This window comes from Paroedura picta, chromosome 15, assembly GCF_049243985.1.
Source record: "Paroedura picta isolate Pp20150507F chromosome 15, Ppicta_v3.0, whole genome shotgun sequence".
Lineage (NCBI taxonomy): Eukaryota > Metazoa > Chordata > Lepidosauria > Squamata > Gekkonidae > Paroedura > Paroedura picta.
In genome coordinates this window covers 5,163,513-5,175,801 of record NC_135383.1, presented here as the reverse complement: position 1 = coordinate 5,175,801, position 12,289 = coordinate 5,163,513, and the positions used below count along the sequence as shown (strand labels likewise).

Here is a 12,289-nt window from a genome sequence, read left to right as displayed (position 1 = left end):
GCTCTCCACCCTGACACATGGCTTGTCCTGTCATATTGCCCAGAAGAGGCGGCAGCAGCACCCATGCGTGATAATGTCGGAAATTAAAAAGCGAGTCCCCGCTGCTGCTCTGTCTGTGAAGTTGTCAGAGGCTGTCATCCAGACACGCCACCGACCCGGCGTGTTTGCATTTCGGCAGGCAGCATCTCACGGTCGCCGGCGAGTTTCGGAACCATCCCAACCCTGCCAAAAACTGTAGAGCCCCTCAATAACCTTGTACAAACAAAGGGGAGGGAACGGGGTACAAATCCAAAGCGCTTGAGGGCGTTCTGCATCCCAACCAGATACTTTGCATTTCTCCCGGAAAAGTGCGGGAATCTGGGTAGATGCTGAGTACTTTGCACGTGTTGTGCCCCTCACAACAGCCCTGTGAGGCAGGCTGTCGATAGCACGCATTACTGAAGGGCTGAGTAATGCGAGGGCTGCCTAACAGCACCCACGTTGAACTATGTGCAGTGCCTGTTGCATAATTCATCCACTGTTAAGGAAATCCAGAGCCCTTCAAGAACTGAAGAATCCCATGAGCCTTAAGCACTTGCCCACTGAGGAGGCTTGTCTACTAGAGCTCCCCATTTAAAACCCATTAAACAGTAGTTATTTTTAAAAATTCAGGGAGATGCCTTCGCTCCCCGCCGAAACCTCCCGAGGCCTCCTGTCCGTCTCCTTTTCAGAACGGCCGAGAAGATACCGGACGGCAGTCCCTCGGGAGGGTGTTCCGCAAGCTAAGTAGAACCACAGCATTAAAAAAACCTCTCTCTGGCTTGCTCCTCGCTTCCAAAGGGTTGCCAACCACCCAGGATGGGAAAAGTAGCGTTGCTAGATCCAATTTGGGAAATTCCTGGCAATTTGGAGGAGGATCCAGGGATGGACAGGCACCTCCGTGAGCTACAATGCCGTAGACATCCCCAGGGGGACATCTCTGTAGTCTGGAAGTGAGCTGTAATTTCAGGGGGTCCCCAGATTCTGCCTTGAGGCTAGCATGCCTAGCAGGGCCAAGAGACCTCTCAGAATTACAACAGGCCTCCAAGGCTGCAGAGATTAGCTTCTGTGGGAAAAAATGGCTGTTTTGGTAGGTAGACGTTATGGCCCTGTTCCCCACTGTCCTCCTGAGGTGCCATCCCAAAATCTCCAGGAGTTCCCCGACCCAGAGTTGGCAACCCTAAGGCGTCACATACCTACGCTGCCCTACACGCTCATGCAGACAATTGCAGATTCATATTCTAATGAGCATCTCACGGTCTCCCGTACCTAAGCTTGTGCATCGACTCCCCGGGGTGCAAACAGAGTTTGTATTAAAATCCACAATGGCTCAGGAGGGGGCCTGGCATAAATATTTTCCTGACCCGCCGACCGTGCCGCTAAGTGCCCACAAGCATATTCGGGCCTTGGCAGCGAGGAAGTACCGCTAATTGAAATCTTGCTCTTGAAATCATGTTAATTGGCAACAAGCAGGAACCTCCTCGGTGCCAGTTCGGTGTAGTGGTTAGGAGTGCGGACTTCTAATCTGGCATGCCGGGTTCGATTCTGTGCTCCCCCACATGCAGCCAGCTGGGTGACCTTGGGCTCCCCACGACACTGATAAAACTGTTCTGACTGAGCAGTGATATCAGGGCTCTCTCAGCCTCACCCTCCCCACAGGGTGTTTGTTGTGGGGAGAGGAATGGGAAGGCGACTGTAAGCCGCTTTGAGCCTCCGTCAGGTAGGGAAAAGCGGCATATAAGAACCAACTCTTCTTCTTCTTCTCTTCTTCTTGGGCTGGAGAACTTGAGAGCTCCTGGGTTTTTTATTTTTTGGGGTCGTGCCCGGTTTTCCGCCACTTGATGGCTCTCTAACATTTGCTTAGAGAGCTCTCCTCTGGAAACAAAAAAAGGTCCCAACCGGGCTTCGAAGACTTTCTGCTGCAGAGTTGTCGTGGAATGGCTGATCCACACAAGTCCCACCAAGGTTCTGCATTCTGCAGGGGGACCAGTTGGACCAGATGACCGTTCCAACTCTATGATTCTACGATTGCTCACTTGTAGCCTGCTCATCAGAGGAGAGCAGCTGCAGTAAAGAGCGTGCATTGAGTACTTTGTGCAAGAACACAAAAAAGACAAAGAAGAGGTTTGACCGTGCTTTGACAACAAGACTAGGCCATTCAGAACTCCCGAACCCAGGGAGAAATTTGGGCCGGGAGAATTTTGGAAGCAGCCCTAACAGGGCAATCCCTGCTGGGTCAGGCCAAAGGCCCATCTAGTCCAACATCCTGTTTCCCACAGGATGTGGGTTGGCTCAATTGTATCTCAGCTACGCTGGCTTGGACTATTTTATTCCACTGCTCTTTCTCGCACACGTGACTCCGTGTGTCAGAGAGATGTCTTCGAAAAATATTTGTTGCATGTTTTCCCAGCGTTGTCGAAAGCGGCAGGACGTTACTCACGTGAAATTAGCTCTTGTTTTGCATTTATTTATATTGGTTAAAAAAAAAAAAGATTCCTGGAGATTAAATGTTCCGAGATCTGTTAGTCATCATATTTACGCCCGTGCCGCCATGTATATATGTGATTGAAAGCTCCCCGAGGCTGCCAACAGCAATAATCGCTCTGCGTAATTGAGGGGAGCCGGTGAGCAGACACTTCTCTCCGAGCTGTTATCATCTTGCTGGAAAAACAGGAACCGACTGAAGGAATAGGTTGATCCTCCGCTCAGGTTGCGTCTGCTCGGCAAGTTTGACAGCTTGAAAACATAGACTTCTGAAGAAGTTTTGCTTCTGTTTAATATTAAAAAAAAGGACGGTTTGGGAGAAAGTTTTCTCCCTCTCCCCAAATGCTACACGTCAAGGGCTTCCAGTGACGCTGACGGGCAGTAGGTTCGGGATGGACGAAAGGAAATGCTACTTTACACGGAGAGTGCTTAGAACTGATTTGCTGCCAGAGGATGTCATGATGGCAACAGATTATAAACAGTCTTAAAAGGGGATGAGATAGATTCAGAGGAGGGTGCATCTATTGATGGCTACCAGCCAGCGTGGCTGAGGAGAACCTCCACATTCAGAGGCACTAATCCTCTGAATCAGAGAGACAGAAGGCAACCTTTCTGCCCTGTTGTTGGCCCTGGTTGGCCCCTGTGTGAGACAGATGCTGGACTAGATGGATCACTGACCTGATGCAGTAGGGCTCTTCTTTTGTTCTTATCAGAGGGAGGCCTCAGCCCTCCAGAGGAACTGGTTGTCTGTAGTGTGAGACAGGGATGCTGGGCTAGATGGACAATTGGTCTGATCCAGCAGGGCTCTTCTGATGTCCTCAGCCTCTCTGCCCTATTGTTGGCCTTCCACGGGAACTGGTTGGCCACTGTGAGAGAGGATGTTGGACTAGATGGACCCCTGATCTTGGAAGCTGAGCTGGGTCAGCCCTGGATGGGAACCCCCCCCCAGGAAGGTGGGCAGATAGTTGTGAGTTTCCTGCATTCTGCAGGGGGTTGGACTAGATGACCCCGTAGATCCCTTCCAATACCATGATTCTATGAATCAGACCCGGTTCTCCAGATTAAGAGACTGCCACTCTAGATTCTCTACACCAGGCTGGCTCTCTTTAGGTTAGGCTAGGCTGAAGAGGGTATGATTGGCCCGAGGTCACGTAGGAAGCTTCTGTGGCGGAGCGAGGGTTCAAACCTGGACCTCCCACTACACCACTCTGACCACAGTTCTTCCCAATATCCGTTACCTGCAGGTGGCAGAATTTGAACCTAGACCATCTGCCTGCACACACAGTGAACTGTGATCCTTCCCTCCTGGATGCGTATGGCCACCCTATTCCTAGACAGACCCTTGGTCCATAAAGGTCGTTCTTGTCTCCTTTGACCGGCAGGACATCGCCAAGGGCCTGTCGCGTTGCCCGATCCTTTAAATTGGAGAACCCAGAGCTTAACGAAAGAAAGACCCTTCTCCGCTTCACGGCCTTGACAAATCGCTTTCAGCCAGAGTGGGAAAGCTTGGCACAGCTCGGTACGAGGCAGCTTCGCAATTCCCCCCTCCCGCAGAATCCCAACGGTGCCGCCGTCGAATTCCGCATCGGCCGACGGGCCTCGGGGCCTCTGGCGGCCGTTCCTTCGGCAGGGCCGGGAGCAAAGGCTTCTCTTTCGGGGCGGGGAGGCCTCCTCCTTTGCAGGTGGGAGAAACCCATAAGGTTAGCCACCTGTTTGGTGTCGCTAACAGGTGTACCGAGCAGCAGGTCTTCCTCCGGGAAAGAAGACAAACGAAATGCAGCCAAAACACACAAAGTCGCGGCAACGGGGAAAGACTGTAGCTCAGCATCTGCTCGCTGGAATCTCTGGCTCAGAAGCCCGGAGGCTGCACGGCAGTATTCGGCTGGCTGGCTGGCAGGGAGGGAGGGAGTCAACTCAAACGCTTCTCGGTGGAGTGGGGAGAAGGGCCGCAACCCCACAGTACAGTTTGGGCATTACGGGCAGGAGGCCACCCAACCCGGTCCCCTCCAGAACTCCCCCTGACGTGCCTCAGGAAGCAGAGATGAGAAAGACGTTGGCATCACAGAACTCGTCGGAGGCGTTGATACTGCAGCGTGATTCAATGGGCTGGCTTTATGCGACCGTTTTTTCCAGGGAGGGTGCAACTGAGCCAGGATTTGAACTCGGGCCATCTGCAGCATTTCAGTCTAATGTTCTTTCCATTGCACCAGCTAGTTCGTTTGTTTGAGGATATGGTAGAGTCCTAGAGCTGGATGAGTCCATCCAGGCCATCGGGTCCAACTGCCTTCTGCTCAATGCAGGATCAGCCTCAGGCAGCCAGGAAAAGGATCTTCTGCTTGAAGGCCGCGAGTGAGGGGAGCTCACCACCTCCTTAGGCAGCCCATCCCCCTGCTGAACTCCTCGGACTGTGAAAGAAGCTTCCTGATATCCAGCTGGTACCGTTCTACACGTAGTTTAACACCAATAGTGCTGGTGCTCTTAGGAGGAATTGCTCCCTGCCCTCCTCCAAGTGACAACCTTTCCGATATTTAAAGAGACCTGTCATGTCCCCTTTCGACTTCCTCTTCTCCAAGCTGAACATTCCCAAGTCCCTCAGCCTTTTCTCACAGGGATTGGTGCCCCATCCCCAGGTCATCCTCGTCACTCTCCTCTGAACTCTCTCCAATTTCGCTGTTCTCCTCCGAACCCTCTCCATTTTGTCCAGATGAAGCTGGCCCCCCTGAGTACGCTTCAGGGCCCCAAATGGATTTTCTATGCTGATGTCCTTCCACACACCCCGGTTTGGATGGAGGATTCTGGCTTAGGGTGCACATATGAGTGTTTACCGTTGGATTCCGCTGTCTTTCAGGAGCGAGCCAGGCAAAAAAGTTGGGAGCCTTCTGCTTATAAAGGAGGCAAAGGTGTTTTGAAATTAACGGTGAGAAACATGTATTTAACTTCGAGGAAGCAATTGCCACTTAATTGATAGTGTTTCTGTTCCTCACCGAGCCGCTATTATGCCTCTTATTGCAATTAATTTTAGTTGCTTCAGCCTCATCGTGCACGCCGCTGACAGCGTATCATTTCCAAAAAGCTCCGGCTTGACTGATCCAGAGCCCAAAGTGCTCCGCTGTCGGCTTCGTCCCCTCGTGCTGCCCCTGCGCATGAGTCTGAAGCGGGCCCAAGGAAAAGAGAAAAAGGGTGAGGCGCCCCAGGCAGGTCTGTCTCAGGGGCCACGCAGGAAAGAGGACTGAGTCATTTGATGCCGATTCGGAGCCCTGGTCCATCTAGCGGGCCAAACTAAAGGGTGGCTTTCGTCTGAACGTAGGCCTACACCACCGATCTAGTCGTCTGCCATCCAGATCACAGCCCCCCCTCTAGGGGGATTGTGGGACACTTCAGTGGCTCAGGAAGCAGAGGTTTCTCTTGGTAATGCACAATCTACAAGCCCTGAGCAAAGCTCAGGGAGAAAGTAGGTTCCCACTCTGCTGCTAACTGGCCACCCGGATTCGTTTCCCATTAGCTTGGGAGCAGTCCCTTGGCTTTTGGAGACGACTCTGGAGCAAATGTGTTTTGCGCTCTGGCATTGGCCTTCTGTTAACACCTCTCTGAGTGGTTTGGGTGTGTGGTTTTTGTTTTCTTTTTTTTCCTGCCTAACCTCCAACAAAGTGAAGTGAGTTTTCCACTGCAACCGTCTGGGTTTTTGCTTCAAAACAGCAGCTTCAGAAAAGAAGAAGAAGAAGAGTTGGGTTTTTTACACCCCTCTTTTCATTACTGGAAGGAGTCTCAAAGTGGCTTCCAATCGCCTTCCCTTCCTCTCCCCACAACAGACACCCTGTGAGGTAGGACAGGCTGAGAGAGCTCTGAGAGAAACTGCTTTGTGAAAACAGGACTGTGATTAGCCCAAGGTCACCCAGCTGGCTGCATGTAATGGAGCAGGGATTCAAACCCCAGCTCTCCATATTAGAGGCCACCGTTCTTAGCCACTGCACCAAGCTCTGAACCACCACACCACTTCATCCTGCCATCTCCAACCAGCTCTGTTTGTAGTCCTTCCTCACCTGGAGCCCATCCCCTTCCCAACCCCTCCAGGCCCATCATTGGCCATTTCGGGAGGGCGGGGGGGAAATGGGTAGACAATACCCTGCATGGTCATATGATGAATATTTCGCAAATTTAAAAAATGTATTAAAAATAACTAACTCCCATCTTTCCAGGGTTTCACAAATCCCCGGTTGAGAAAGCCCACGATAGGCTTAGAAAGGTGCGGAAGCTGCTCAAGCCCCATGGGTGCTTCTAAAAGCAAATTGCGACATATTGCCCGGGTTCTAGATCCACTTAACTGCCCCGGCCTGCCCTCCGCAGAGATCCCTGAAGGATGATAGCTCAGATTTCTGAGATTTCTCTGTCGGCGCCCCTGGTGCCCTGCCCTGAGGAACTACCATCCTCAGGATTCCCCGTGCCCACGGGGGGGGGGGGGGCTGTGAAAATCCGCTCTGCATTGCAGATGTGCCCTTTGGCCTATATTTAATTGGTGTTGGAGATGACCAGATGGCAACGTAGGGACAGGTTGGCTTGGGTTGAGTTAGAAATCCGCAGCTCAAGAGAGCCGGCTCCCCGTCGGTCGCGGCGGTTCCGCCTTCCTCTCTCCCTCCCGTTGGCTTGGCGGCCTGACTGGTGGGTGGCTTTTCCCTCTCCTCCCGCCCCGAGGACCCCTCTGTTGCTCCGGCTGTTCTCGCACTTGGCACCCTGTTGCCCCATGCGACTAGCACGGATGACGCTTTTTCGAGAATGTCAGCATTTGCACACACAAAAAAAAAGCTCTCCCGTGTGTTGCATTGCTAAGCAACTTTTAGCAACGTTCTACCCCCACTCCTCTTGCCATCTGGGAGAAGAGGCTGGCCCAGGCAAGTGTGCCAGGGGGAGACATCGGGGGCGGCCACATTGTACCAGGGAAAGGGGGGGGGGGAGAGCGAGAGCAGCCAGGGAGGCAAACAGAAAGGATCCGTGAGAGAGCTGACGGGAGACGGTCAGCCATTTTTTGAAAGGCGCGTGGCTGTTACATGCTAACAGCAAAAAAAAAAACACATTCTGGTGCCCGTCCCTGTTTCAGAAAGTCCATGCGGGGAAGCGCTTAAGAGCGGCAGCCTCTGATCTGGAGAACCGGGTTTGATTCCCCATTCCGCCTCCTCCGCCTGCAGCCAGCTGGGTGACCTTGACTCAGTCGCAGTTCTCTCGGAACTCTTTCAGCCCCACCTACCTCGCACGGTGCCCGTTCTGGGGAGGGGAAGGGAAGGCGATGGTAAGCCTCCCCAGTCGCCTTTCCTGCCTCTCCCCACGCCCTGTGAGGCGGGGAGAGCTCTGAGAACTGCGACTGGCCCAAGGTCACCCAGCTGGCTGCACGCGGTGGAGCGGGGAATCAAACCCATCTCGCGAGGCTAGAAGCCGCTGCTCTTAACCGCTCCGCCAAGGCAAAGTGTTTCAACCCACAGGAGCACAGATGACGCCTCTCAACCCCAAGGGCCGCATCGCTCTGTTAGGCCAGCCACTTCCAACCCCAGATCTGCTACCGACTGGCCAGCCCCAGCGTCAGCGGCCGCCAGTTTCACGTGGCCATCGTCATCCTCATCTTCAGCTGTTTGCCTTGTGCACTTTGCAAGAAAACATAGGGACCCCCCCCTCTTTTCCCAGAAGAAGTAGAGCCATAGCAACAGGAACTAGAAGGGGGAGAGCTTGGCAGACAAGGCGTCCCCCTGTCGCCCACTAGGTAAGGAACAGTTGCCTTAGCTGGCAATATCACCACGATGACATACAAACGAAAAGGACTTCAGCACGGTCCTGCTGAAGATCCCACCCCTGTGGCCCAAGAGCCAGCCAGTCTCTGCCCGTCCGCCCAAAACTCAAAGGGGAAACTTTCTCGGGTCCAAGGTAGAGTGAGTCAGCTGAAGTCACTAGAAAAAGAAGAAGAGTTGGTTCTTCTATGCCGCTTTTCTCTACCCGAAGGAGTCTCAAAGCGGCTTATGGTCGCCTTCCCATTCCTCTCCCCACCACAGACACGCTGTGGGGTGGGTGAGGCTGAGAGAGCCCTGATATTACTGAAGAAGAAGAGTTGGTTCTTATATGCCGCTCTTCCCTACCTGAAGGAGTCTCAAAGCAGCTTATAATCGCCTTCCCATTCCTCTCCCCACCACAGACACCCTGTGAGGTGGGTGAGGCTGAGAGAGCCTTGATATCACTGCTCGGTCAGAACAGCTTTATCAGTGCTGTGGCGAGCCCAAGGTCACCCAGCTGGCTGCATGTGGAGGAGCGGGGAACCAAACCCGGCTCGGCAGATTAGAAGTCCGCACTCCTAACCACTACAGTCAAGCGCCAAGAGGAATAAGTTGGCATCTCTTCCTCGGGCTCCAAGCACCTGCGAGGAGGGCGGAGCGGCTTTCTCCGAAAAAGAAGCAACGGCCCAAGTTGCGCTCCTCTTTGCCAGGGCCACGTTCTGAGCGAAGTTATTTCCGTGGCACGCTCGAGGAGAGTGATGGAGAGGACAGAACGAGCTCAGTTACTGCAGCAACCCAGTTCGAATGCTTGGTTTGGAGCTGCCAGTATAATTGCTGTCTCTCTCCATCTCTCTCCCCCCCCCCCCCCCATTTTGGTTGCTAAGGGTGTAAAGAAGAGCGAGCGGCAGGATTCGGCTCTCCGGATCCATCTGGGATTTTGATGGCGGCTCAGATAAATTTAGCGTTATAGTAGCACTTTGTTCCGCGCAAGCCGTCCCTCGTCAGCCGGCGAGCGCCCAGCAGACGGTCCTGGGGGGGGTGGGGGGGAATGTAATTTGCAGTTGATGGCTTGGGGCTCTAAAGCCTGGGGAATAGAGATTTGGAGGGTGGGGGAATTTCTGAGCTCCCTGCATTCCATGTATCTCACGGCGGCGTTACTTTTTCGCTAGTTTGAAATGCACACCAGCTTTGGCGGTTCCCCCTACACACACACACACACACACACACACACCGCCCTCCATGACGTACCCTTGTTGGCAGCAGTGGGTCACCTCCCACGCCCAGATTTCTAGTTTTCGTTGGCTCTCGGTCCAGGAGCCTGAGTTGCTTGTTTTGATGGCTGCTACAGATGGAACCCTTGTTGCTTCTCCTCTCTTCTCTTCCCCCCCCCCACCCCCGGAAATCAATCTCCTGCCTCGATTTGGCCCCCGTTTGCATCCTGGCACGATGGGCCTGGCATTCTTGCTCCGGCTCTGTCATCCCTGGAGTCGGTGACCTTGGATCAGACCCTGTTTGTTCATCTCTCCCCGCCACCGCCACCACCCCTCTGTGTTGAGCCGCTGCCGGCCAGAGCGGGCAATGCTCAGAGGGATGGGCTTGGTCCAAATGGGCTTGGGATGTGGGGTGGGAGGGAACTTGTCTTCAGGGCAGAGTCCACACTTTGCTCACAAAAGGTCCCCGCCTCCACTGACTGTGCCCCCCCCCCGAGCCCGTCAGGCCTCAACAAGGTTCCCAAATTCATCTCGGCCCCGGCCCTCATTACTTTAGATTAGATTAGCATCAGACTAATGTGAGATTGAGATCAGTGCCCCCCCACCCACCCTGAACAAGGAGGGATTATTAGAGATTATGGTCGCCATTGCATAGCTGGTTAGTTATGTGATTGTTATTTGAATGGGGATTTTATTGGGGTTTTATTGTTTTAGAGTTGTGTGTGTAAACCGCCACGAGGCTACGGCGAGCGGCAGTATAGAAGTATAATAATAAATAAATAAATAATAAAACTGTTTTGACGGAGCAGTAATATCAGGGCTCTCTCAGCCTCACCCACCTCACAGGGTGTCTGTTGGTTGGAGAGGAAAGGGGAGGCGACTTTGTAAGCCGCTTTGAGGCTCCTTCGGGTAGAGAAAAGCGGCATATAAGAACCAACTCTTCTTCTTCTTCTTCTTGCTGAGCAGAGCGGAAGGAACCGTCCCCGAGCGAGGAGAAATCCCTCTCCGCCTAAGACCTTGGAGAGCTGCGGCTGCCAGTCAGAGCAGGCAACGCCGAGCTCAATGGCCAGAAACGGTGACTTGGTGTTAAGCGACTGTGGGTGTCCAGGAATCTGACGCCCAGAACCTCGGGCAAAATCCAGCCCTCAAGGTCACTCAGGGTGGAGGAGCTGCGCTTTCCCCAATTCTGCATCCCCTACAAGCCTTGCAAAATTAGACAGGGACAAAAAGTGGCGGCTGTCTCCTTTCAAGGGCACCCCCCTTGTCCACACCATAACGCCGTGTGGTTCCTTGATGGGCAGCCTGCTGTAGCAAGCCGCCCCCGACCACTCCCCCTTCGGTTCTCCCCTCTCCTATTTAGAGGTCATACCCGAGCGACTACATAATCCCCGGGCTGTTGTTCTCTTCCCGCCGCCAACGCGCCGTCTCTCCTCTCCCGTTCAGCGTTTTTTTCACACCACCCGTTTTTGGAAGAGCCGTTTCTAAAGAGCCCCCCCCCCCCCGAGGGCCACCCGCTCTGCTATTACGAGGGGCCAGATGAAACCCGTCCTTCTATAGTCCCCCGTGACGCCGTCTAAATTTTGAAACCAATGCATATCTTCTTTCTTCCCACCCCCTCCCCTCCCCTCCCCTCCACCCCACTACTTCTTCTGTTTGCAGGGACAGTGGAGGAATGACATGTTCAACGGACAGGGCTCCATAATTCATTGTTCCGGTGTCATCTATGACGGGCAGTGGCTGAATGGCCACCCTGTGGGTATGTACTTTGATTATGCCACCAGGTTAGTAATGAGAGTTCGGCACAATGGCCCTGCCTTTCACGCCATTGATGAGGACTCTCGGACTGTGGCCTTGGAGTCCTTTGTGCGTGGGACGCGTCATTCCTAAAAGCACAAGTTCCCGCGGGCCGTCTTGGGGGGGTGGGGGAGTGGAAATCCGTTAGCACAATCAAACAAGGGGCCATAGCGTTCCACACCACCCCAGGTTGTTGTTTCGGAGGAACAAGGTCCCTTCTTTCCCCCGTTGGGAGAGAGAACACACGGCTATATGTAGCTCTGGGCCAGGCTTTCTCGATTAGGGTTTTGGGAAACCTTGGGGTGTTCTCGGCAGTCCCGGAGGGTTTTCCTGAATAGGTGGGAGTTGATTATTTTTTTTAATATGTTTGTTTTATGCGGATATTTTATTGGATATTGCTTGTGTTTTGTTTTGTGAACCGCCGGCCAGCTTGCTGGGAGCAGCGGTATACAAATGCAATAATAAATAAGAATGAAATAATAAAATTGGGTGAGATGACCATATGTTGATCCACCCACCCACCCAAAATGGCCAATGATGAGTTTGGAAGGGGTGTTAAGGGGAGGGGCCCGGGTGGGCGTGGGCCCCATAAGGTCCTCACCCTTTGTGGTAGCCATGTGACCTTTGGTGGGAGGGGAGCCATATGCTGACAGGATGTGATTACAGGCGCCGGGGCAGACAGGCGCATGGAGCAGTGTCTTTTTGAGTGCAGCCTGTTCACACACATATAAGGAAGAAATTGATTCCCCCTTGTTTGCAAGGAGTTACCGATGTGCCCGTAGGCGACAGATTGAAATTCCTCCTGGTGGGGTCAGATCCTCATGTAACCACATCGGCTGCAAAATTTGTTTCTAGGGTAATGATAGACAGAAAATGACTGTGTGATTTTTTTCCCCCCTCAGGGGACTTTATTGTGATTCAGCTCATGGTCTTTTAGGGCGATAGAGCTGTGCCATTAAAGAAAAGTAAATAAGGAGGGGGAGGGGAATCCATTGGCTTTCGGAGAGACCCACAGCAGATCTCTTAACCAGG

The 12,289-nt window shown here is 53.2% G+C and overlaps 1 protein-coding gene across 9 annotated transcripts in view; it reads left to right on the top strand.

Annotated features, from left to right (window-relative positions):
• Positions 1-12,289, top strand: part of MORN1 (MORN repeat containing 1) — a 91,256-nt gene that overhangs the window by 6,640 nt on the left and 72,327 nt on the right. For all 9 annotated transcript variants that reach the window (XM_077312389.1, XM_077312386.1, XM_077312385.1 and 6 more), the window contains one exon: positions 11,123-11,219. In XM_077312389.1, coding sequence (XP_077168504.1) covers positions 11,123-11,219 — 97 coding nt within the window. The remainder of the gene's footprint in view (positions 1-11,122; positions 11,220-12,289) is intronic.